This window comes from Antechinus flavipes, chromosome 2 (assembly GCF_016432865.1).
Source record: "Antechinus flavipes isolate AdamAnt ecotype Samford, QLD, Australia chromosome 2, AdamAnt_v2, whole genome shotgun sequence".
NCBI classification, from domain to species: Eukaryota; Metazoa; Chordata; class Mammalia; order Dasyuromorphia; family Dasyuridae; genus Antechinus; species Antechinus flavipes.
The window spans coordinates 427063243-427085463 of NC_067399.1; the positions used below are offsets into that span (position 1 = coordinate 427063243).

Genomic DNA, 22221 nt, shown 5'->3' on the forward strand with positions numbered 1-22221 from the left:
TCCTCTAATATATACTAGCTATGTAAGTTGAAGTTATCTTTAATGTCCTAGGCAACTAAAATGAAGTAGAAAGAGCCAATATGCATTAGTGACATTTGTCTTACATATTACTGATAAAATTACAAATCTGAAATTATTTTTTCACATATTAATAGCCAATTATTGAATTAGGACAGAAGGTTCCACTTCTTCATCCAGAAACTAACCACTATAGGAAATCTTAGGCAAGCCTTAACCAGTCAGAAAGGCAAAGATCTAATCAGATAGTAATAAAATTCTAAATTTAGGTGAATTGTGGATTGCTGCTTATTGTGTGTACTCAGACAGGTGTGGGAAAATGTGGATCCTCCCTTTTGTCAGACAATTGATATAGAAATTGGTATTTCTTTGACTAAGACTGATTTTTGAGTGGCATATACCCCAAAACTCATTAAAATAAGCCCACCTCATTAATCTATAGGTATTGACTGCCAACTTCAAGAATACCCATTCTTCCAAGGGACATATAAACTACAAGTTCATAGCCATTAGTCTTTGGTCCAAGAGAAAGGGTCAAATGACAATCTCTTTTATTAATAGCATGCTAGCATTATTAATAGTTATCTAAACATTATTTCTCAAACTTTTTAAACATCAGTCAAGGTAAAATGTACTTTAAGGGCTATTTGATTCAGTGATCAGGGTCATATAGCTGGCATTTAAGGCACTTGGGTCTTCCTGTATCCTTCCTGTATCCTTCCTAATTAAGCCACATATATTTTACTCCATTACTAAATAGTAGACTACCAGGGCAAAGACTTTCTTATCTTCCAACACAGCAAATCTTTAATGTATATTTTTATATCAAAGAAATATGGGTGGGAAGAACAGTCAAGGCTTTAATTTCTTTAGTGCAAAGAGAACCCAGAGCAAGATCTAGGAGCTGTACTTTAACAACACTCAAGAGTTTAAAATATCAAGCCTTTATATTTATATATTAAGGTGATAGAAAAAAAAAAAAAATCAAACTTTTTTTTTCTTACCAATAGAAAATTAGGTTAATAGTGAAGTAAAGAATCAGGGTTAAAAGACATCTTAAAATAATCTTGTTCAAGCCCCAGCTTTTATAAGATAAGGATGTGCCCTGAGGTAGCTTGGCCAAGGTTATAACAGGGACTCAAACCCAGAAGTTATGACTGAATTTTCATATCACTAAAACTCAGCAATAAAAACACTTAAGAATGACTTCTAGAGCTGGAAGGAAACTTTAGGGCAGAGAATCTAAAGCTGAATATGATTTATATTTAGGACTCAAAAGCAGGTATGTTTAAAAAATTTTATTAAAAAAGTGAAAAGAACATTTAATAAGTCAATTCAAATCCCTCCCATGTCAAAGTAACAAAACCCCTACAACATGTACTACCCACCCCTCTCCCCAAAACTTACACAAAAGGCAGAAGTTCTAAGCAACTTCCTGAGTGCCTGTAAGGATTTAATCCTTACACCTATCAATTCAATAGCTTTCTTAAGGATTATGAAGGTCCCATGTCAATTTCTCTACTGGCAAACTGCATTGTCCCCTTCAAACTATTACACTGCTCTCACTAAGGAATGAAATCTGAAGGCTCTACAATCTTGAAGATCTTCATGAGGCTGTAGTCTTGTCAAGTTGAATAAGCTTATTCACACTCAATTACATGGAATTTTTAGCAGCTGTCATCAAAGGCATAAGAAAAAAAGGCTGTTTAAAAAAAAAAGAAAAGGTACGATTAGATCCAAATACCACTTTTTGGAAAAATACCCTATTCCCTTAAAATTCTTGGTACCCAAAAAATTCACAGTTAAGCCAGAAAAATAAAGGGAAAGTAGGATATCCCAGAACTTAGTGTTTAGTCTTTGTTTTTAAAAAATACTCCAACATGATCTAAAATTATGGTGAGAAACTATCTTTTCTCCTTCCTATTTGAAAAACTCATGTATACCTGGGGTACTAGATAAAATGACTTACCTCAGTTTTTGTTCAATTCATTTCAGATAAAGGGAAATCTTACTAAGAAAACCCTAATATGAATGGGAATGGGATCATATGATCTAGAGCTGAAAAGGTGGTATAGTTCAATCCTCTCATTTTACATATATGAAAATTAAAGCTCCAAAAGGGCAGGTCACTTCCAAAGATCATCTAGCTGATCAAGTGGCAGAAACAGAATTTGAATGTGGGTTGCTCTAAATATATATATAATCCTTTCTATTTGTACAGCTTGAAATGTAATTAACTTTCACCTGAAATGCCAGTACTATATATATCTTTTGAAATGTATTTAATTTTCTTAGTTGAATGACAAATGTAAATTAAATCAGAAATCCAACATGGCATGATACAGAGTGCTGCATTTGGGAATAAGGAATGACAATACAAATCCTCCTCATTGTAAAACTACCAATAAGCCCTTTATCTTTTCTCAGTCTTAGTTTCTCATCTGTTCAAAAAGTCTACATTATATATCTCAAACAAGGCTATTTTAAGGATCAAAAGCAATGATTATAACCCTTAAGTGCTATTATCATCAATTATTACTATTAAATCCAATCTCACAAACACTAGTCAATCTGTTACAATCTGCTTCTCAACAATTTGGTTCAGCACTTAATTAAAAATTAAAATATAAAATTGTAGGATTGTTTGATACCTGAATGGTCAAACTTTAAATATCATACTAATGAATGATACCCCCAGTAGATACTGGGAGATTGGTTGAACTCCATCAAAGACATTACTGAAAGCTTTCTAAAATTGATTTAACATAAAATAAAATTCTAACTCATTTCTAGGACACACATTCCTTCAAAAAGAAAAAGTTTTCCTTGGAATTTTATTTGCTGTACAGATTGATCATTTCAGATGTTTTTTTAAAATGAACAGACTATTCATAGCTTTAATTTTTGATTCTGGTGTCAAACAAACTCTCAAATATTCACTGATACAGAAGTTTTATACAGAATATCCAATGCAAAAACAAATTGATGGACTCCTGTGGGAAATATGACTCTTGAAATACCTTGTGTGATTCAATGGTGATAATTTATCATAATGACTTAGGTGCCATCTCAGTGTCACCTCAAATGACTGGCTAATGTAGTATACAAAATAAATAATCACACAGGACAGTGCCAGGTAAAGTAAATCACTATTGGAAAATTTAAATATGGTGACATGATCATAATACCTTAAGAGGAATCCTGAGAAGGAGCAGGTGGATCCTGATTTTCAGGCTCTGGAGGAGGAGCTGGTATAGTGTCTTCTTTCTTCTGTGCAGCCAGAAACTCATGAATTGCACGCTCTATTTGTGGCCTAAAGATGTGGTTTAGTTTTGGATCCACCACCTGTGAAATAATTCTGTCCACTCCAGCTTCCAGCATTCCTGACCTTGCATAAACACAAATAAATCATTGTTACTCAATTCCTTTAAGAACCATCACCTTTATCCTAATCATAGTAATTTGAGAAACCTTATGTCCACACAAATGTCAACATGATGAGTATCAAAGTCCTTCAGTAATTTCTTCATACAACAGTCCATTTGCCACATATAATCTAACATGTCTTTCTTTTAAAATTCTTTCCCCAAAGACCCAAGCATTAGCACAGACTATTTAACATAACTTTTATCTGTACACAACCTTGTGAAAATTTAGGGCTTTCTTTCTGTGTCAACAGGACCAATACTAATCCAGTCTCTAAAGTTTAAAATGGTTCTTCTTATATATTAGATGTTTCCTTTTCCTTCAACTTTTAAGTTCAAACATTTTTCAAGCACTACATAGCTTATCCAGAAAGTCTCTCAAGCCTATAGCTATCCTCGAGTACTTTTTATCACTACCACAATACAAATTTTTCTTTTATCCATCCAGACTACAGCAAAGGCCTCTCAGCAGATCTCACTATCTTCATCTAGTCTTCCTACATAGCAATCCTTTCCCTTTCCACCCCCACACAATTCTGAGAGAATAATTTCCTTATGAATAGATGTTTATATCCTTAGGTTAATAGATTTCAATGGCTCTCAATGGCCCAAAAGCCTGAATTTAGCTGGGTATAAAAAAGGTCCTCAGCAAACCAGTAACATCTACCTTTCCAACCTCATCTCACACACTTACTCAAAACAGAACATAATCAGAATAGCCCAAAAGAGAAAAATTTACACTTGGAATATTCCTCCATTTTGTGAGTAGTGGGGAAAGAAGATGGGTTGTAAGGCTGGTAGATGCCGAAATGGGAGTGAAAGACTACCCTGGCATTGGTTTTGTTTAGTCCAAGATGATGGACTTACCATGATGAACCACCTGAAAAGGGGTTTTCTTCTGAAGCAGTCATTACAATCTTATGTCAAGAGTTTTGACAGAACTTGTGTATAATATGTGTAACTAAACAAACAACTGTCTTTGGCAGTTAATTTCTTATAATTATGTCACTTTTTATCTTTATAATACCTTGCTGGTTTAATAATCTAGCTAATTATTAATCTCTGTATATAACAGAAGGTAAAATACTGATGACTACATCTGTACATCCAGTAACAAGTACTTATAGTGGCCAAATACTCTAAGAGAAATTCAGAACCATATATCTTAATCGGTATCATTTTGCTACATTAAGGTAAATCTATTAAGATGAAAACAAATCACACTAGGGTCACAAATTCCAAAATTTATACAGTAAATAGAGGACAAAAATAAGCAAAAAACAACATGCTGTGGCAAAGGACACAAAAAAACAAAAAACAACAGTTCCTGATACAAAGGAGATTCTAAGGGAGAAAGAAAACAACATGTTTATATTTTAAGATCATAATCAAAAACAAATTTATAAAAGTAATCTAAAGGAAAGGCATGAACAGCTGGGGGTTGGAGAGGAGCAAGAATCAGAACAGACCTCTCAAAGAAGGTAGATATTTGAGTTGAGCTCAGAAGGATGGCAGAAGATGAGGATGAAGTGCATTCCAGGAATTGAAACCAGCCTGTGTAAAGGTACAGGAGGAAGGACATGAATGTGTCACCTAGGCAGTGCCTACCTGAAATCAGGAAGTCTATTTAGTTCAATACTAGGTGTGATCCTGATTAAGTCACTTAACCTTTACCTCAATTTCCTCAACTGTGAAAAAGGGATAATTACAGTCTGCCTTGGAGTGACAATAAGGATCACCAACTGAGATAATATATGTAAGGAGTTTACCACAGTGCCTGGCACATAGTACATTCTATATAAATATTTATCCTTTTCCCTTCCTCTTTCTTTCCTGTCAAGTTTGAGGAATAGAAAGAAGGCTAATTTGGTTGGACAGAAAAATACCTAAAAGTAATATATAATAAAACTGAAAAAGTTTTATTGAAACTGGGTTGTGAAGCACTTTAAATAACAGAGAAGTTTGTATTTGACCATGGGGTAGTAGGAAGCTGAAGGTGGCTGAGTAGAGGAGTAGGGAAATATGTTCAAATTTATACTAAATAACTATGGAAACTGATTAGAGCTGAACTGTCTATACAATAGAAACTCCCTGTTGGCCACATACTGATTTAGAAAATCACAAATTAACTATATATATATGTATATATAATTTTTATTTATGTTGTTAAATATTTCCCAATTATATTGTAATCTGATGCCTATCACACACTGTCACAGCCATTATAATAGGGCCCACAGCTAAGGTGGTAGCTGTATAAAGATAGAAAAGATAGGGATATAGCACAGAGGTAGAAACAAAACAGCAACACTTAGCAAATGAATGGATATGCAGGGTGAAGGAGAATGAGGAATTGAGGATGACTGAGGTTGGGAATTTGGAAGAATGGTGGTATCATTAACAGAAATACTAAAATCTGGTAGACAAGTTTTATTTTGTTTTTTTTTTGGGAGGGAGGGAAAAGAAAATGAGTTATTTTGGACATACAGAGTTTCAGAGATTGGCATTTGGAGATTGGAGGACTGGAATTCAGGAGAAATAAAAGAGTTGGAGATGCAGATCTATGAGTCATCTCCATAGAGATAACTGACAAATGAAAGCCAAGAGAGTACATAATCAAGTGAAGAAATTACAAAAAAAGGCAAAAAACCATCTTATTCTTTCAAGAAGCTCATGGTCTAATGAGGACAACATATACATAAATATATACATAGGAGATCCTCTGAGGGTACAACTGATAGAACTTGGAACGGACTGGCTTTGGGGTGAAGGGATGAAGAGCAGAGAACAGTTGTGAGGTTATTAGCTGGGGAAACTAGTACAAGGGTGGTGCCTCTGACAGTATTAGGGGAGTTAAAAAGGTGATGATAGTAAGTTCAGCTCTCAACATACTAAGTTTTAAGAGGTCTAGCTGGTTCTATCCAATAGGCAGAGAGGTGAAAACAGATCAGGGAAAAACATCAGTCATGGTTAGCAGGCATGACCTAGATGAGATGCAGAAAAGCAGACTGAGAAAGAGCAGTCAGAGAAGTAGAAAGAGAGCCAGGGGAGATTAGTACCACTTTGGAGTCCAGCTTTAAACTACAGGTTATGAACCCAGATGAGGTCACGCAAGTGAATGAGGGGAGAGCTCCCACAAATTAGGATTCATTATCGGTAAATGTTTAATCTGTATATCTATTTTATATATCTATATACCTAGGACCACATAAAAACTTCTAAGGAGAAAAGGGGTTGTGAGTAATAAAAGTTTAAGAAGCCCTCCTTTAGAGAGCAGTTTTAGTTAAGAATGTCCAACTATAGAAAGTTGAGAAGCGAGTAAGAGGAAAGGAAGTGGACGCTTTTTACTGTACTATTATCTACTTGTTATGACAAACTTTCTCAAGGAGTTTCAAGGAGAAAGAACAATAACTAGGGGGGGACATATTAAGGGTGGATTTTTTGAGGGAGATATAAGCATGTTTATAGGCAGCAGGGAAGCAGCAGACAGGAAGAGACTGAAGATAAGAAGACAGCAAGAATGAAAGATGCCAGCTAGGTGGTGAAGTGCACAGAGCTCTAAGCCTGGACTTAGGAAGACTCACCTTCCCGAGTTCAAATCTGGTCTCTGACACGAGCTAGCTGGGCAAGTCACTTAATCCTGTTTGTTTCACTTTCCTCATCTGTAAAATGAGCTGAAGAGGAAATGGCAAATTGCTTCTGTGTATTTGTCAATAAAACTCCAAATGGGTTCACAAAAGTTGAACATAACTGAAACAATTCAACAAAATGGATGAAAGATATTTTCTGTAGAATGAAATGGAATCACTTATGTATGTATAGAGCTTTTTCTTGGTAAGACTTATATCTTCATATTAGATAGGTAAAGAAAGAGATAGTGGAGAAAAAGCATTTTCTAAAAGGGACTAAGCAGTACCTAACAGTTCCCTCCATGGGAAGTTAGGGGTAGTGTTTTCTTAAACGGTACCGAGACATTTCTTAAGAAGTTGGCTCAGATACCACTACACATCTGTCAGATTGGCTAAGATGACAGGAAAAAATAATGATGAATGTTGGAGGGGATGCGGGAAAACTGGGACACTAATGCATTGTTGGTGGAGTTGTGAACGAATCCAACCATTCTGGAGAGCAATCTGGAATTATGCCCAAAAAATTATCAAATTGTACATACCCTTTGATCCAGCAGTGTTTCTATTGGGCTTATATCCCAAAGAAATACTAAAGAAGGGAAAGGGACCTGTATGTGCCAAAATGTTTGTAGCAGCCCTGTTTGTAGTGGCTAGAAACTGGAAAATGAATGGATGCCCATCAATTGGAGAATGGCTGGGTAAATTGTGGTATATGAATGTTATGGAATATTATTGTTCTGTAAGAAATGACCAGCAGGATGAATACAGAGAGGACTGGCGAGACTTACATGAACTGATGCTAAGTGAAATGAGCAGAACCAGGAGATCATTATACACTTCGACAACGATATTGTATGAGGACATATTTTGATGGAAGTGGATTTCTTTGACAAAGAGACCTGAGTTTCAATTGATAAATGACAGACAAAAGCAGCTACACCCAAAGAAGGAACACTGGGAAACGAATGTGAACTATCTGCATTTTTGTTTTTCTTCCCGGGTTATTTATACCTTCTGAATCCAATTCTCCCTATGCAACAAGAGAACTGTTCAGTTCTGCAAACATATATTGTATCTAGGATATACTGCAACATATCCAACATATAAAGGACTGCTTGCCATCTAGGGGAGGGGGCGGAGGGAGGGAAAAAAAAAAAATCGGAACAGAAACGAGTGTCAATATAAAGTAATTATTAAATAAAAATTAAATTAAAAAAAAAAAAAGAAGAAGTTGGCTCAGGACATTAAGAACTCATATTGTTGACATCATATCTTCATTGCCTATGTACAGAATAGCCAGGAAGAACTGGCAGGGCTCTCAGAAATTGGGACTGGCATCACTACTCATCTCAATGAAATCAAATCTCCTTTGGCTAACTGATGAATGACACATGAGAGGTCTCATTTTGTTCCAATGTTGAATCTAATGTAAAAGTACCTATGTGTCAGGCTTAGCCCAGAACAGCACATGAGTGATAGGATATAAGGAGAGAAGGAATTCTCTGTGAATAGCTTATTTTTTTTTCCCCCAATGAAATACAGAGCAAGATTTCCTGCTAAAAGGGTGAATGGAGGGAAAGCTATGAAAAGTTTGAGGAAGGATTAAAAAAAATTTGGAAAAATCTGCTATGTTGAGTGGAATAGTCAATTAGGAGGTATAAAAAGGGTTGCCTTGCTTTAGTGAGGGCCCACTTGAGATTATGTAACAAATTTGTAATGCAATGACTTAGCAGTTTCAGGATTTCTTCTAAGCTTTGTTCAGTCATATGGGAATAAGAGTGAAAGCAGAAGTAGTAATCCAAAGATGGTGTTTAGGAGAGCAAGATCTCCAACAGGATAAGAGGTCAAAGGATTTGAGAGAAGATAGTGTAGAGTTGGTTCATTAAAGAGAAAAGATGAGAAAGGAGGAGTGTAACAGTGTAATGATGATACCCTAGAAAAGAATTAAGGGGTAAAGAAAATGGAGGTTACAGTGAGAACAAAGAACAGGATAAGAGCTCAGAAAGATGAGGATATGAAATGAAAGAGGATACCAAAAAGGAAAGTGAAAAGGAACCATTAACCATTATGTGTCAGGCTTTCCACATAAACAAAGTCAGATTTAATCTCTTGAAAAAATATCAAGAGCTCATGGGTAGGCTGAGCTAATACAATAAAAACGACAACTTATTCCTTTCCATACCTATCAAACTCCCAAGAAATTACTTCACAAAGCTAGAAAAATAGTAACAAAATTCATTTGGAAGAACGAAAGGTCAAGAATTTCAAGGGAATTAATGAAACAAAATGCTAATGAAGGTGGCTTACCTGTGCCAGACCCAAAACTATATTACAAAGCAGCAGTCATCAAAACCATTTGGTACTGGCTAGGAAAAAGAATAATGGATCAGTGGAATAGGATGAAATAGTCAATGACTATAGTAATCTAGTGTTTGATAAGCTCAATGACCCACGGCTTTTGGAATAAGAGCTCAGTATTTGACAAAAACTGCTAGGAAAAAAATAAAGGAAATTAGTATGGCAGAAAGTAGGCATTGACCCATACCTAACACCATATACCAAGATAAGGTTGAAATGGGTTTATGATTTAGACATAAAGAGTGATATTTTAAGCAAATCAGAATAAAGGATAGTTTCCCCTCTCAGATCTGTGAAAAAGGTGGCCAAAGAAGAACTTAAGTACATCACTGAATGCAAAATGGATAATTTTGATTATATTAAGTTAAAAAGTTTTTGTACAAACAAAACTAATGCAGACAAAATTACAAAGGAAGAAAACTGGGAAAAAAAATTTGCACTGAAGGATTCTAACAAAGACCTCATTTCTAAAATAAACAGAGAATTAACTCAAATCTATAAGAATTCAAGCCATTTTCCAACTGATAAATGGTCAAATGATATGAATAGGCAATTTTCAGATGAAGAAATTAAAACCATTTCTAGTCATGTGAAAAGGTGCTCTAAATCATTATTGATCAGAGAAATGCAAATTAAGACAACTCTGAGATACCACTACACACCTCTCAGATTGGCTAAAATGACAGGAAAAGATAATGATGAATGTTGGAAGGGATGTGGGAAAAATGGGACACTAATACATTGTTGGTGGCATTGTGAAGTGATCCAACCATTCTGGAGAGCAATATGGAACTATGCCCAAAGGGCTATTAAACTATACATATCATTTGATCCAGCAGTATTTTTACTGGGCTTGTATCTGAAAGAGATCTTAAAGGTGGGAAAGGGATCTACATGTGCAAAAATATTTGTGGCAGCCCTTTTTGTAGTGGCAAGAAACTGGAAACAGGGTAGATGCCCATCATTTGGAGCTGAACAAGTTATGGTATGTGAATGTTATGAAATATTATTGTTCTGTAAGAAATAATCAACAAGATGATTTCATAAAGGCCTGGAGAGACTTACAGGAACTGATGCTAAGAGAAATGAGCAGAATTAGGAGATTATCGTACATGGCAACAACAAGATTTTATGATCAACTCTTATGGACGTGGCTCTCTTCAATAAGGAGGCGATTCAAACCACTTACAATGGTCTTGTAATAAAGAAAGCCATCTGCACCCAGAAAGAGGCCAGTGGGAACTAAATGTGGACCACAGCATAGTATTTTCCCACTCTTTCTGTTGTTGTTTGCTTGCATTTTATTTGCTTTTTCATTCTTTCCCCCTTTTGATCTGATTTTTCTGATGCAGCATATTTGTGGAAATATTGTATAGATGGATTGCATACGTCCAACATTATCAATTGGATCATTTGCTGACTTGGGAAAAGGGACAGAAAAAATTAGAACACAGGGTTTTGTCGGGATGAATATCGAAAATTATTCATGTATATATTTTGAAAATAAAAAGCTTTAATTAAAAAAAATGGTGTCAGGAAAAACTAGGAAGGAGAATAACTAAAAAGAGTGTCCAATTTCAAATATCACAAAAAGATTAAGAAACTTGAAAACTAAGAAAAGGTCATAAGATTTGACAATTAGGAGGCCTTGATAATTTGGAGAGAGAAGTTAAAACTGACTGAGACTGGAAATCAGATTTGCAAAGAACTGAAAAGATATAAAAGTAAATATTATAATAGTTTTTTATTGAATGAATTTTTTCCATGAGTTTGGCTGAAGAGAGATAATGGATTATGGAATGGGATCAAATGGGATTTTTTGTTTGTTTTTTGAGGGGGAATGGATGAAGTAAAGGGTTTAAATATTAGAGCGATGTGAGGATGTTAGTGGGCAGCAGGGAATAAGCCAACAAATAAAAAAAGATTAATTTAATATGGAGGGGAGGGACTTGAATAAAAGGAATTTGAAAGAAAGGAATCAAGAATACAAATAAAGGGCCTCAGTAAGAAAGATCACCTTTTCATCAGAAACTAGAGTAAAAGAAGGGAGAATAGGGAATGATGTCAATGATTTGGAAGATGTTAGTGGGGGAAAAAGAGGGAAATCATGATTAATGAGTATTTATTTTCTCATCATAACATGATAGAAGGTCTTTTCCTGAAAGAACAATGGTATGGGGAAGTATAGGAAGCTACAAAATAAAACGTTACTCTGGGTAGGACAGTGCAGTGATTGAAGAGTAGTAACATAATTAAGCAGCACTTGCAACAGGAGCAGATTGTAGTACTAACACAAGCTAAAGATTTGCCCAGGGCATAATATAACTGAGAGCAGAAGACAATGTAATGATGAAATCTGGTTAACTACAAAGTCAAACTGGACAAGCAGTAAAGCCAGGGTAAGGCTGATAGACTGGAAAAGTACAAAAGTATAGAGGAAATGAACTGAATGTTGAGGATGAATAATAGGGTTAAAAGGAGGGGGACATAAGAAATGCAATGAATAAAAGGGAAATTTCAGAATTCTTTATCACAAAGAGAGATGAAGGGTCTTATCAATTTTGTGTGAAGTTGAGGTGAAGGAATTGAAGAGATGAGGAATTAAGAGGTTAGAATGTTTGAAGGAACACTGATATTTATGGGACAGTTTTTTTCCAGTCTATATATAATGTAGGGCAAGGTATTTACAATCTTTACAAAAATTCACAATAATAACAATACCTTGGATTACTTTAGGATCTATGAAAGTTTTCAAAAGTATTTTTCCCATGTTACAAAAGTCTCACGACATACTGATGAAACACGTAGTAATCCAAAGGAAACTAATCCATTGTCTAATATCTATCTATACCTTTTCTTTTAATATGCCATAATCTGTTCCCTAGAGAAAAAAGCAAGAAATTATGATTTTAAATAAAGTAGTTTACATCTTCTGCAACATTAGTCTCTCATCTACCATTCAAAAAAAGCTATCACAAACGTTTTCTGAAATTTTAGCTTTTCTTGTCAAAAGCTTTAGAAGCCTGCATCAAATTGGAGTGCTGACTTTGCTATGATAGAAAAAAAGATTCTCATTTTTTTGTGATAAATAAAAACAAAAACCTTATGCTCCATTTCAGAACAAAAAGTTATCATTTCTCCATTGCTAATAATAGTAGTTTGGACAGTGTAATATTTTGAGGCTAACCTTCCACACAGAAAAAAAAAAAATTCAAATTCATGCATGAACAAACATTAACAAATTTATTAAAGTCACAACAAGGCTACAAACTTGAAGGGCAAATCATAAAACCCCGAACTTTTTTGAAAATTGCAATTTCACTACTATACAAACAAGGGTAAATTTGTTCTAAGAACGTTATCTTCTACCCAAGCTAGTGATGACAATAATACACAAAACGAGACTTCAATTTAAACCATAAAATAATTATACTTGAACGTAATGAAAGAAGTTACTGTTTCTTATCCAAGAAACAAAAATGTGTATACAAAAGACTTTTCTATACTAAAAAGCTTTAGAGGTATCAAAGACTGACAGTTTTACTTGTCAGTCCATATTCTAGTAATTCTATTGCTTCTTCTAAAACTTGTATTTTACTGCGTAATAACATAATCTTGACTAAATAAATGGAGTCTAAATACTTATATTCATGACTGCTGTCTATTTACTCAATTCTGTTTACTTACTGAACCACACTCTGTCTCAGCCCATTTCTCAACTGGTTTTTGTTCATTGCTGGGTTCCACTCCTGCTTGTCCAGATGAGTTGACACAAAGTTGTCTACTTTCTGTCTTAGATTTTGGTAAGCTGGCTGAAAGAGGGAGGGGGAAAAAATCAGAAAAGCCACTTTCCAAAATTTCTAATAGGACTGAGTCCTGCATAATATTTTCCACTATCCCTAGGTCAAAATATACCTCTATGTGCCCATGTAAATTAACATTTTACTTAAAAATTCAGACAACTTTAAGTCATGGTGTCCAACCAGACATTTTCTAACTGCTGTGGAGTAGCCAAAAATATCCAAATGAATTCAGTTTCTTTTCAAAATGAATGTTTAAATAACTAACTGAAGAATTTCTTGGTTGAAATATTTTACCTAAGACCAGCAAATTTGAAAAATTAGAATTAAAAAGTAGCCTATTGTACAATAGATACATATTCATAGAATTCAAGCCTTATTATCTGCTCCAGTAAAGACTTCTAACCACACAGAAGAAGCTGAACTTGACCCCCATAATTAACCTAGGATGATACTCTTCCAACTTCTCTGGATTCCTAAAGAGCCCAGGCAGCAATTGCAAGAACTTTATGGCATTCCTCCCACTAAGGGAAAGGTTTTAAGTAAGGATTCTTAACCTGGGGTTTGTGAAATCGTTTTCTTTTAAATATTAGCATTATTATTTTGATGTGTTTCTTTTATAATGTTATTTATTGTATGCACTTAAAAACATTATTTTGAGAAGAGTTCATAGGTTTCAGCAAATTGGCAAAGGGCTCAAGATTCAAAAGCTAAAAAACCTCTTTAAAAGGAATTTCCTTTTTCTCCATGTAGTAACAGGTAAAGGGAAAAAGATTTTACGTTCTTTGATTCCACAATGAAATATATATTAGGTTCTTGTACTGCTCAAACTAACCCAAGAAATGTGAGAAGATAAGAGTTTTCTTGCTGATGCAAGATCACTTTCTAAGGAGAGTCAGTCAGTTTAATCCTAAATTTTACCTTTCCCTTTAAATGTGAGCAACACAAATTATTCAAATAATCTAAGTGGGCAAACCAGATAGTTCAAAAAATAAATCTGACTTTTGTAATTAAGGGGTAAATCTAGCCTCCAGTGGTTTCAGATTTCTGATTTGTCAGATGAAGAGGTTGGACTAGAGAATCTGTTAAGATTCCTTTCCCATTCTAACATTCTATGAATCTATGGGAAGGGCAAATATGTTATTTCAAAAAACAAAACAAAACAAAAAAAACAAACACATACACAAAAAGACACCTATAGAGGAATTACTTTAAAATGTAAATGTTATGTAAAAGTACAACCACTAAATTCTATTAAAAATTTCTTATTTGAAATTTTCCATATGCAAAAAAGAATAGTATACTGAAGCCACAATCAGCATGACAACTAGCTGTCTTTTCTCTACAATTATATCATAAATTCAACACATTATTTTCAAAGTTATCCTGTTTGTTTCCATTTTCTAATAATTTTCCTTCTGTTTTCTTCTATGCAATTTTAAAAGTAATATTTATTTTAAAAATTCTGAACTTCCATTAAATTCTGCCAGGATACTATGTGTTTGCTTCATGTTTAACATTTTGCTTTACTTATTAGTTGAAAAAATTTGAGATGGGTTCTAACAGCAAAAGCATAACAGATCATTTCCCTCAGACAACAGCTGATTAGTTTTGGAACATAGATCATAGGGATAGTCAGTTTTACAGCAATATCAAGGTCTCAGAAGGAATGCCTGTTTCCAACTAGAACAATCCTGATCATAGGGTTGGAAAAAACATTCAGGTGTTAGTACAGATTTATCATATGCTAAGAGGGCTTTCTGAAATGGAACTCCATTGTACTAAAAAAAAAAGATGTGACGAGGAAGAAAGAATGGATAACAATTCCTCGAAACAATGTTTTTCATATATATGAGAAATGTTCATTAAAGTCTCTTTCCAGAGCTTTGTCTGGTGGGAAAGTGATCTTAGATTACTGTTGTTTTAATCTAAAGCTTCAAAAGCTTTAAAAAGTCTTATTCTAATGTTTAGCTACTGGCAAGCTAGAAAATTTTAAATATGAACTGTTGTATAACAACAAACTGTTGTGTAAGAACCAGCCAAAATGTAAGGTCATCAGCAAATGATGAATTTTTTGGCAACAGGATCAGAATACCTGGAAATGAATCTTGCCTCTGTCACTTCCTATTTGTTTTATTTCATGCAAGTAAAATTTGTAAGATCTAAGATAACTTTTAATTAAATTTCTATCTAACTCTTAAGTTTATGAACATATGAAGACTGTTCTATAATAGGATTGCAATATACATTCACACAGATCACCCTAACCAAATTCTTGTAACTGACCTCTAACTAGGTAAGTCATTCTCCCTCCTTCCTCAGCTAAACCATAATATTTCTCTCCAGCTAATATTTGGGGTCTACAATATTCACAATGACATTCCTACAGACAGCCTGACATCACAGGTCTGCCCTCTACTGCCATGACAGGCATTTTTACTCCAGGCCCATCACACAGGATTTTTCTTTCCCGTCACCATTATTTGTCTTCTACAATCTGCAAATTCTTTTGATCTTATCACAATTTATTACTCCATCTCTCCCAGTGCTTCTTACCATCTCTAAATCTATTCTCTTTCCTCATTACACCTTTCACTCATTTCACTGCACTCTGCTTTTCTAGGTCATAATTCCTGCTTTAGATTTTATTTCCTCCCCTTTAAATTTCAACTTTATCATTTACTATGCAAAATACAAAGACAGACAAAAACTCTACCCATGTCTTTAAGCAGCTCATATTTTAATGAGGCAACATATAAATAACTATGTACAAGATATATAGAATAGATGGAAGGTAATCTTAGAGAGGAGAGGCAATGGGATTTGCAGGTAGAGAGGGACGGAGACAGGAAAGACCTCTTGAAAAAAAAAGTACTATTTCAGCTGAGTCTTTAAGGAAGATAAGAAAACTAGGAGGTGAGGCAAGGATATTCTAAGCAGAAGGGACAGCAAGTACAAAAAAACAAAGTCAAAACAAATGGGTCATATTTGAGGATCACCAAATAGGACTTGATTAATTGAATTGCAGAGTTTATGTAAGGCAGTCAAGTATAAGAAGACAGGAAAAGTAACACGGGGCCAGATTGAGAAGGGCTTTAAATGTCAAACAAAGGAATTTATATTTTAATCAAGAGCTAACAGGGATCCAGTGGAGTTTACCGACTGAAGGAGTGATTTGGTTAGATCAAAAATTTAAGAAAATAGGGTCAACAGAGAATGAAATGGAGTAGGGAAAGGTTTAGAGACCAATTAAAAGAATATTGCTGTAGTCCAGGCAAGAGTGATAGAGACCTGTGGTTCTAAGAGGGAGTCTGTGATGGAGACAAAGTGACATATACAACAGATGTTATAAATGACAAGATTCGAGAAGAGACTAGATATGTAAGGAGAGATAGGAGTTGAGAATGATACCCATATGATTAGGAGGATGGCAATATGCTCCACAATTATATGAAAGTTAGAAAAAAGGGAAAGATGGAGAATGGGGGAGATGATGGGTCATTTCAAATACATAATGCTTGAAATGCCTATGAAACATGAGACATCCATCAAGAGATATTCAGAAGACGACTTAGGATTCAGGACTATGGTTCAAGAAATGGCGATCTGAGAAAACATCTCCATAGCAATGATCACTGAACCCAAGGGAACTGATAAGATCAAGCAAGAAAGGACAGATTAATGGTTAACTTGAAATTCAAGAAGTTTGTGAATTTGTTTTTAAGAATATACACTACTTTAAAATTTTACATTGTTTAGGCATTTAAAATCAGTACTCTGAGAAAGGCCTTATAAGGTTTTACCACACTGCCAAAGTAGACCAATGACAAAAAGGTATATAAGAAAATAAGGTTTGAGTCAGAGTCTTGGGGAAATACTCAAGGATAAAAGGCATAACATGGATGACATTCTGCAAAGGAGACTAAGAAGGAGTATGATGAAGTATAAGGAGACAAGGAGAGAACATACGGGAACAATATCAAATGCTATAGAATAAGAAAGGTTGCAGATTGTGAAAAAGTCATTAGATTTTTCTAATTAAAGAGAAAACTTTGATAACTCTGAGCAGTCTCACTTCCTTGAAGAGACCAAAAAGTAGAATGTAGACAGGGCTGAGGGAGTATAGCCCTGATTTGATTTTAAGGTTGTTTTCCCATTCAGTTTAGCTGAGGAGGAAAGACAGCTGGAATGGTATATCAAGTAAAGGTCTCTATCTTTCTTGGATAAGAGAAGAGAAAAATGGTCATATTTGTAGGCAGTAGAGAAGGAACCAGTAAAGAGGAGGCAGCTGGGTAGCTCAGTGAATAGAGTCAAGGTCTAGAATCAAGAGTTCAAATGCAGCCTCAAAATATTCCTAGCTTTGTGACTTTGGGCCAGTCACTTAATCTGTAGTTGTCTCAGTTCCCTCAACAGGCAAATGGAGACAATTATAGGACCTGCCTCCCATGACTGTGATGAAGATCAGAAGAGATAAAATTTGCAAAGGCCTTATCACAGTGCCTGACACATAATAATAAAAATATCAATGATCATGATGATGATGGTGAAAGATTTGTGAGAAAACAAGATTAATAGTAACAGTAAAACTGGAGAAGAGAGGAGATGAAAGCTCAAGGACAAGCATATGAAGGTTTGTCTTGGCAAAGAAAAGGGCAATATTTTCATCAGAGACAGGAGTAGAGAAGATAGTTGGGAAGATATTTGAGTCAATATTAGAGAAAAAGGAAGAAGGAACTCTGCAAATCACCATTTTGGACAAGCTGCAGTAGTGAATGGGCTAGCCAAATGACTGGTGAGGTGTAAGGATTGCCTTGTAGAATGGGAACTGAGCCAAGGTTACCTTAACTTTTAGTGGACCCAATCAATATAGTTTCATGATTTTTCTCCTCAGCTCCATTTAGTAACAAAGAAGGCAGTTTCTGGTGGGACGGCCTCAAGGCATGACAAGTGATACAGATAAGGAGACAAGAGGGACTAGAGCAGAGGATAGTGGAATTAATTCATCCTATAATTTAACAGATACAAATTTACATTATTCTCTCTCTTAAATCCCTTATCCTATTTTCTTACTGACATTCATTTCTATTCTAAATCTTTCACCATGCACTTTTCAGCTGCTCAACAGATACTAGTAATGACAACAAAAGTTATGTAATCTCAATTGTGCCCCCACTGTTTCACAATAATCCTTCTACTTTCCCCTGATGATTTTCTATTCCACCCTCCAGTTTTTGTTTTTTTTTTTTTTTACACAAACTTTCTCTTTTCTCTTCAAGGGATTTATACCAGCCCCTCAGAAAGAAGACCTTGACTCACTGAGGCAGTTTGTACCAAGTTCCTACTTCCTCCCAATTCTACATTTCAGATCACCTCAATATTGGCTCCTTACTCTCCCCCTCCTTTGCTACACATTCAAAGGATGAGAGGATTTTTCTCCTGGTCAATGCCAACTTCCTTATTTATTTCGCAAATTCCCATATCATTTCTCCACTTTCAAGCTCAGCCCTTTCAGAGTCATAGTCTATTTAATTTTCTTAATTCCTACTAAATTAACCCATGGCAATTTAGCTTCAGACTTCAGCACTGAAGTGAACCTACTCACTTCATGGTATCACTGGTTTTTTTAATTGCCCAATCCTTTTCTCTGTCCTTTTAGACTTGTAAGCATAAGCTGACACTGCTGACTACCCCCTCCTTAAATAATGCTCTTTCTTCCAGTTTCCTCTCACCCGCCTGGCCATTTCTTTTCTATCTTTTTTTTGCAGTCAGTCAACAATTTAGTGCTTAATAATTGCAGAGGCTACAAATACAAATAAAAAGATTGATAGTCCCTGTCCTCAGGGAAGTAACATTTTAATAGAGATGAGGGAAGGAGAAAGCACACAAAAAAAGGAAGCTGAAAAGCAGGAGGGGGTAAAGGGCATGATGGCAGTCTGGATAATGAGGGACATCTGTTTTGAACCCAAAATGGAGGTTGCAGGAAAAAAGTCACCAAGGGAAGGAGGAATCTGCAGGAACAAAGGAATAAGGTAGTGGTGAAAACCAGAGAATGAGGAATGAGTGATCTGGGGCTTTTCTCAAAATGGAAGTCAGTCAGGTAACAAGCATTTATTAAGCACCTACTATGTGCCAGGCACACAGAGATAATAAAGTTTGGGAGATGATGAAATCATCAAGTTAAACAGCACAGAAGGAAAAAAGGGCTTAGAACAGAGCCTTGGAGGTTAGCAGGTACAGCTTCAATGAGGACCTAGTAAAGGAGAAAGAGGAACATATATATGGGAGAATCAGAAGAGAGCAGTGCCCAAAAACCTGAAGAGAAGAGAAAATTTAAAGGGGTATCAATGGTGTTCAAAGGCTAGAAAAAGGTTCATGACTCTCAGATTAGCTTCAATCTTTCCCTTGAGCTCCAGTTCTATATCATCAAATGATAGGGCATCCCCAAGAAGATGTTTTATAGGCATCTTAAATTCAATTTGGCCAAAAGAAAACCTATCTTCTCCTCACAACTCTCATTTCTTTTGAGTTTTATGTCTCAAGAGTTTACTACCATTCTTCCAGGTACTCAGGTTTGAAATCTCTGTCACTCAAAATTCCTCCATTATCATCCCAATCAATGGCCAACCTTTGCCAATTTTACATCTCCAATATATAAGCAGGGAAAAAACAAAACAAACAATGGGAAAAAAAAAAAAAAAAAACAGTAAAAGGCTTTGCATGTCAGATGAAGGAATTAATATTTAGGAGCTGCTGGAATTTACTTCACTTTATTTTATTTTTAGATATAGAGTAACATGGCCATTTTATTGTATAAGAATATCTCTCTGGCCTCTGTGTGGAAGATAAACTGAAGTGAGGAGAGATTGAAAATAGGAAAACCAAAAGACTTTAAATAGTCTGAGATAGAGGTATATTGAAAGTACAAACTAGCATTGTGGCTCTATAAATAGAAATAAGAGAAATGCAAGTGATGATTACTCTTTTACACACACTACTTTGTAGCCAAACTGGCCAATTTGCAGTTGTTTTTATGCATTCAATCTTCCAACTTCACAATTTTACACAGGTTGTCCTCAATATTTGGAACATATTCCATCACCTCCATTTTCTTCAAAGTTCAAATGCCACATAATGCCTATCCGGTTATCCTCACATGTTGGTGATTCCTAAATTATTTATGTAACTAACACTTAATTTTTCTGTATACATTTTGAAGGTTGAATTTATGAGATTTTTAGTCGATACAAACTTTGAATCAAGTTTTATTCTGACACAAACACTCCCCCTGACATACATATAGGTGTTAATAAGTGCTCCTTTAATTAATTACTGAAATGGAAATTAACAAATTAAGAATCACAGACATCCTCCCTCCTCAGCTTTAGTAATGAAAAATATCTTTCTGCTTAAACATGATCCTCTGAGTAGGGGCACTGCACTCAAAACAGAGTTGATAGAAATGACCCTCCAAACCAGGAGACTGTGCTGCTAGGGAGACACACAAGGCTTAGAGCTGTAAGAAATTAGATTAGTCAAAAAGAGTTTAGGGTTATAAGAGTTAAGATGAGTCACATAAGATTTAGAGTTAGAAGAGGTAGTTTCAGGTTGGAGTCATCACATAAGTCGGTGGGCTTAGGACTGGAAGGGATATTTATAAGTGTTCTATTCCAAGGCTTCTCTCCTTTAAAAATAAAAGTAAATTTTTTTTCGTCATGGACCCTTTATACACGTGGTAAAGCTTATGAGCCCTTTCTTGGAATGTTTTTGAATAGACGACGAGAAGGAGACGGTTACAAAGGAAACAAACCATATTGAAAGTTATCAAGATTACATGTATATTTTTTGAATGAAGTTTCCCCAAGGATTTCAGTTGGAGAGCGCGAGCCCTAGTCCAACCCCTTCATCAACACACGTCAGGAACCTGAAGCCCCGAGGGGATATGCAGGGAGCAGTAATACCTGACATTTGTAGGCCGACTTTCATACGACAACATAGTAACCCGGGAGGTCCTACAGGCATTATCATCCCCATTCTACTGATGAGCAAAGTGAGGCCCGGGGAGGTGAAATGGCACAGGGGACAGGGTTTTGAATGCTGGGCTTCTCGGCTCCAGGCCCAGCGCCCGTCTTTCGGGCCTCGGGGCCGCCGCTACCTTGGTGTCCACGTCGGCGAGGCAGTCCCTGCGGAAGCCGTCGAACAGGCCGCGGCTCTTGAGCTGCTCCACTATGAGCGCGATGAGCTGCGAGTCCCCGGGCGGTAGAGACGCCGGATTGGTAACGCCGGCACCGGCGCCCGCTGAGCCCGAGGCCGAGGCCGCCGAGGCCTGGCCTGAGCCACCGCCACCACCTCCGCCACCGCCGCCCGCGCTAGCCCCACCGCTTCCTCCGCCGCTGTCCGCCATGGCCCTACCCTCGGCCCGGAGCCACGCCGGCGGTTTTCGCCCGGGGCCTGAGGGGGCGGCCACTCCCCGCCGGGGCCTGGGCCTCGGCCAGGCGAGCTGGGGCAACCTGAAACACGGCAGCAGATCCCTTTGGAGCGTCGACCGCTGCTGTCGCGACGAAAGTGAACCACGTGTTCCACGTCTCCCGCTGATTACGTCGAAGTCGCTATGCATCCTGGGGCTGGGAGTCCTTGGGTGGGGAGGACTCGCCTTGAAATAGAAAACGCCTCATCCATATTAAACTACAACTCCCATAAAAAAAGGGGGGAGCACTAGGGAAGGCTCACGTAAATCACGTTTTGCCTGGTCTTTCCGGGAATTGTAGTTCTGAGACTTTTCTTCGTTTGTGTTTGAGGACACTATTCCCGGTTAGCAAATGGTGATGCCAAATAACGAATGAATAAATTCTGAGCTCTGTGCAACCTTGGATAAGTCATTCGACTTCTCTTTAGTTTCCTCATCTGTAAAATGAGGGATGGACTCTGAGATGACAGCTGAACTCCCAGCTTCAAATCACAGAGTTGTATAAGAACTTTTCTTCTTAATCACTT

The 22221-nt window shown here is 36.3% G+C and overlaps 1 protein-coding gene across 1 annotated transcript; it reads right to left on the minus strand.

The window, feature by feature from the left end:
* Positions 1–1301: 1301 nt before the first annotated feature.
* BOD1 (biorientation of chromosomes in cell division 1) lies at positions 1302–21631 on the minus strand. The gene is made up of 4 exons (XM_051978919.1): positions 21383–21631; positions 13118–13242; positions 3207–3406; positions 1302–1720 (listed from the first exon to the last, which is right to left on the minus strand). The coding sequence occupies exons 1-3, from the start codon at positions 21629–21631 to the stop codon at positions 3208–3210; spliced, it is 573 nt and encodes a 190-aa protein (XP_051834879.1). The 3' UTR covers positions 1302–1720; position 3207.
* Between the last annotated feature and the right edge of the window lie 590 nt (positions 21632–22221).

Bases quoted from the DNA above. Each gene is read 5' to 3' on its own strand.
- BOD1 (XM_051978919.1), bottom strand. From the start codon at position 21,631: ATGGCGGACAGCGGCGGAGGAAGCGGTGGGGCTAGCGCGGGCGGCGGT. The intron at 13,243-21,382 runs GTAGCGGCGGCC...TCCCTCTTTCAG, and splicing joins TCGCCGACGTGGACACCAAG to CCAGCTTACCAAAATCTAAG. The intron at 3,407-13,117 runs GTAAGTAAACAG...TGTTTATGCAAG, and splicing joins CTGAGACAGAGTGTGGTTCA to GTCAGGAATGCTGGAAGCTG.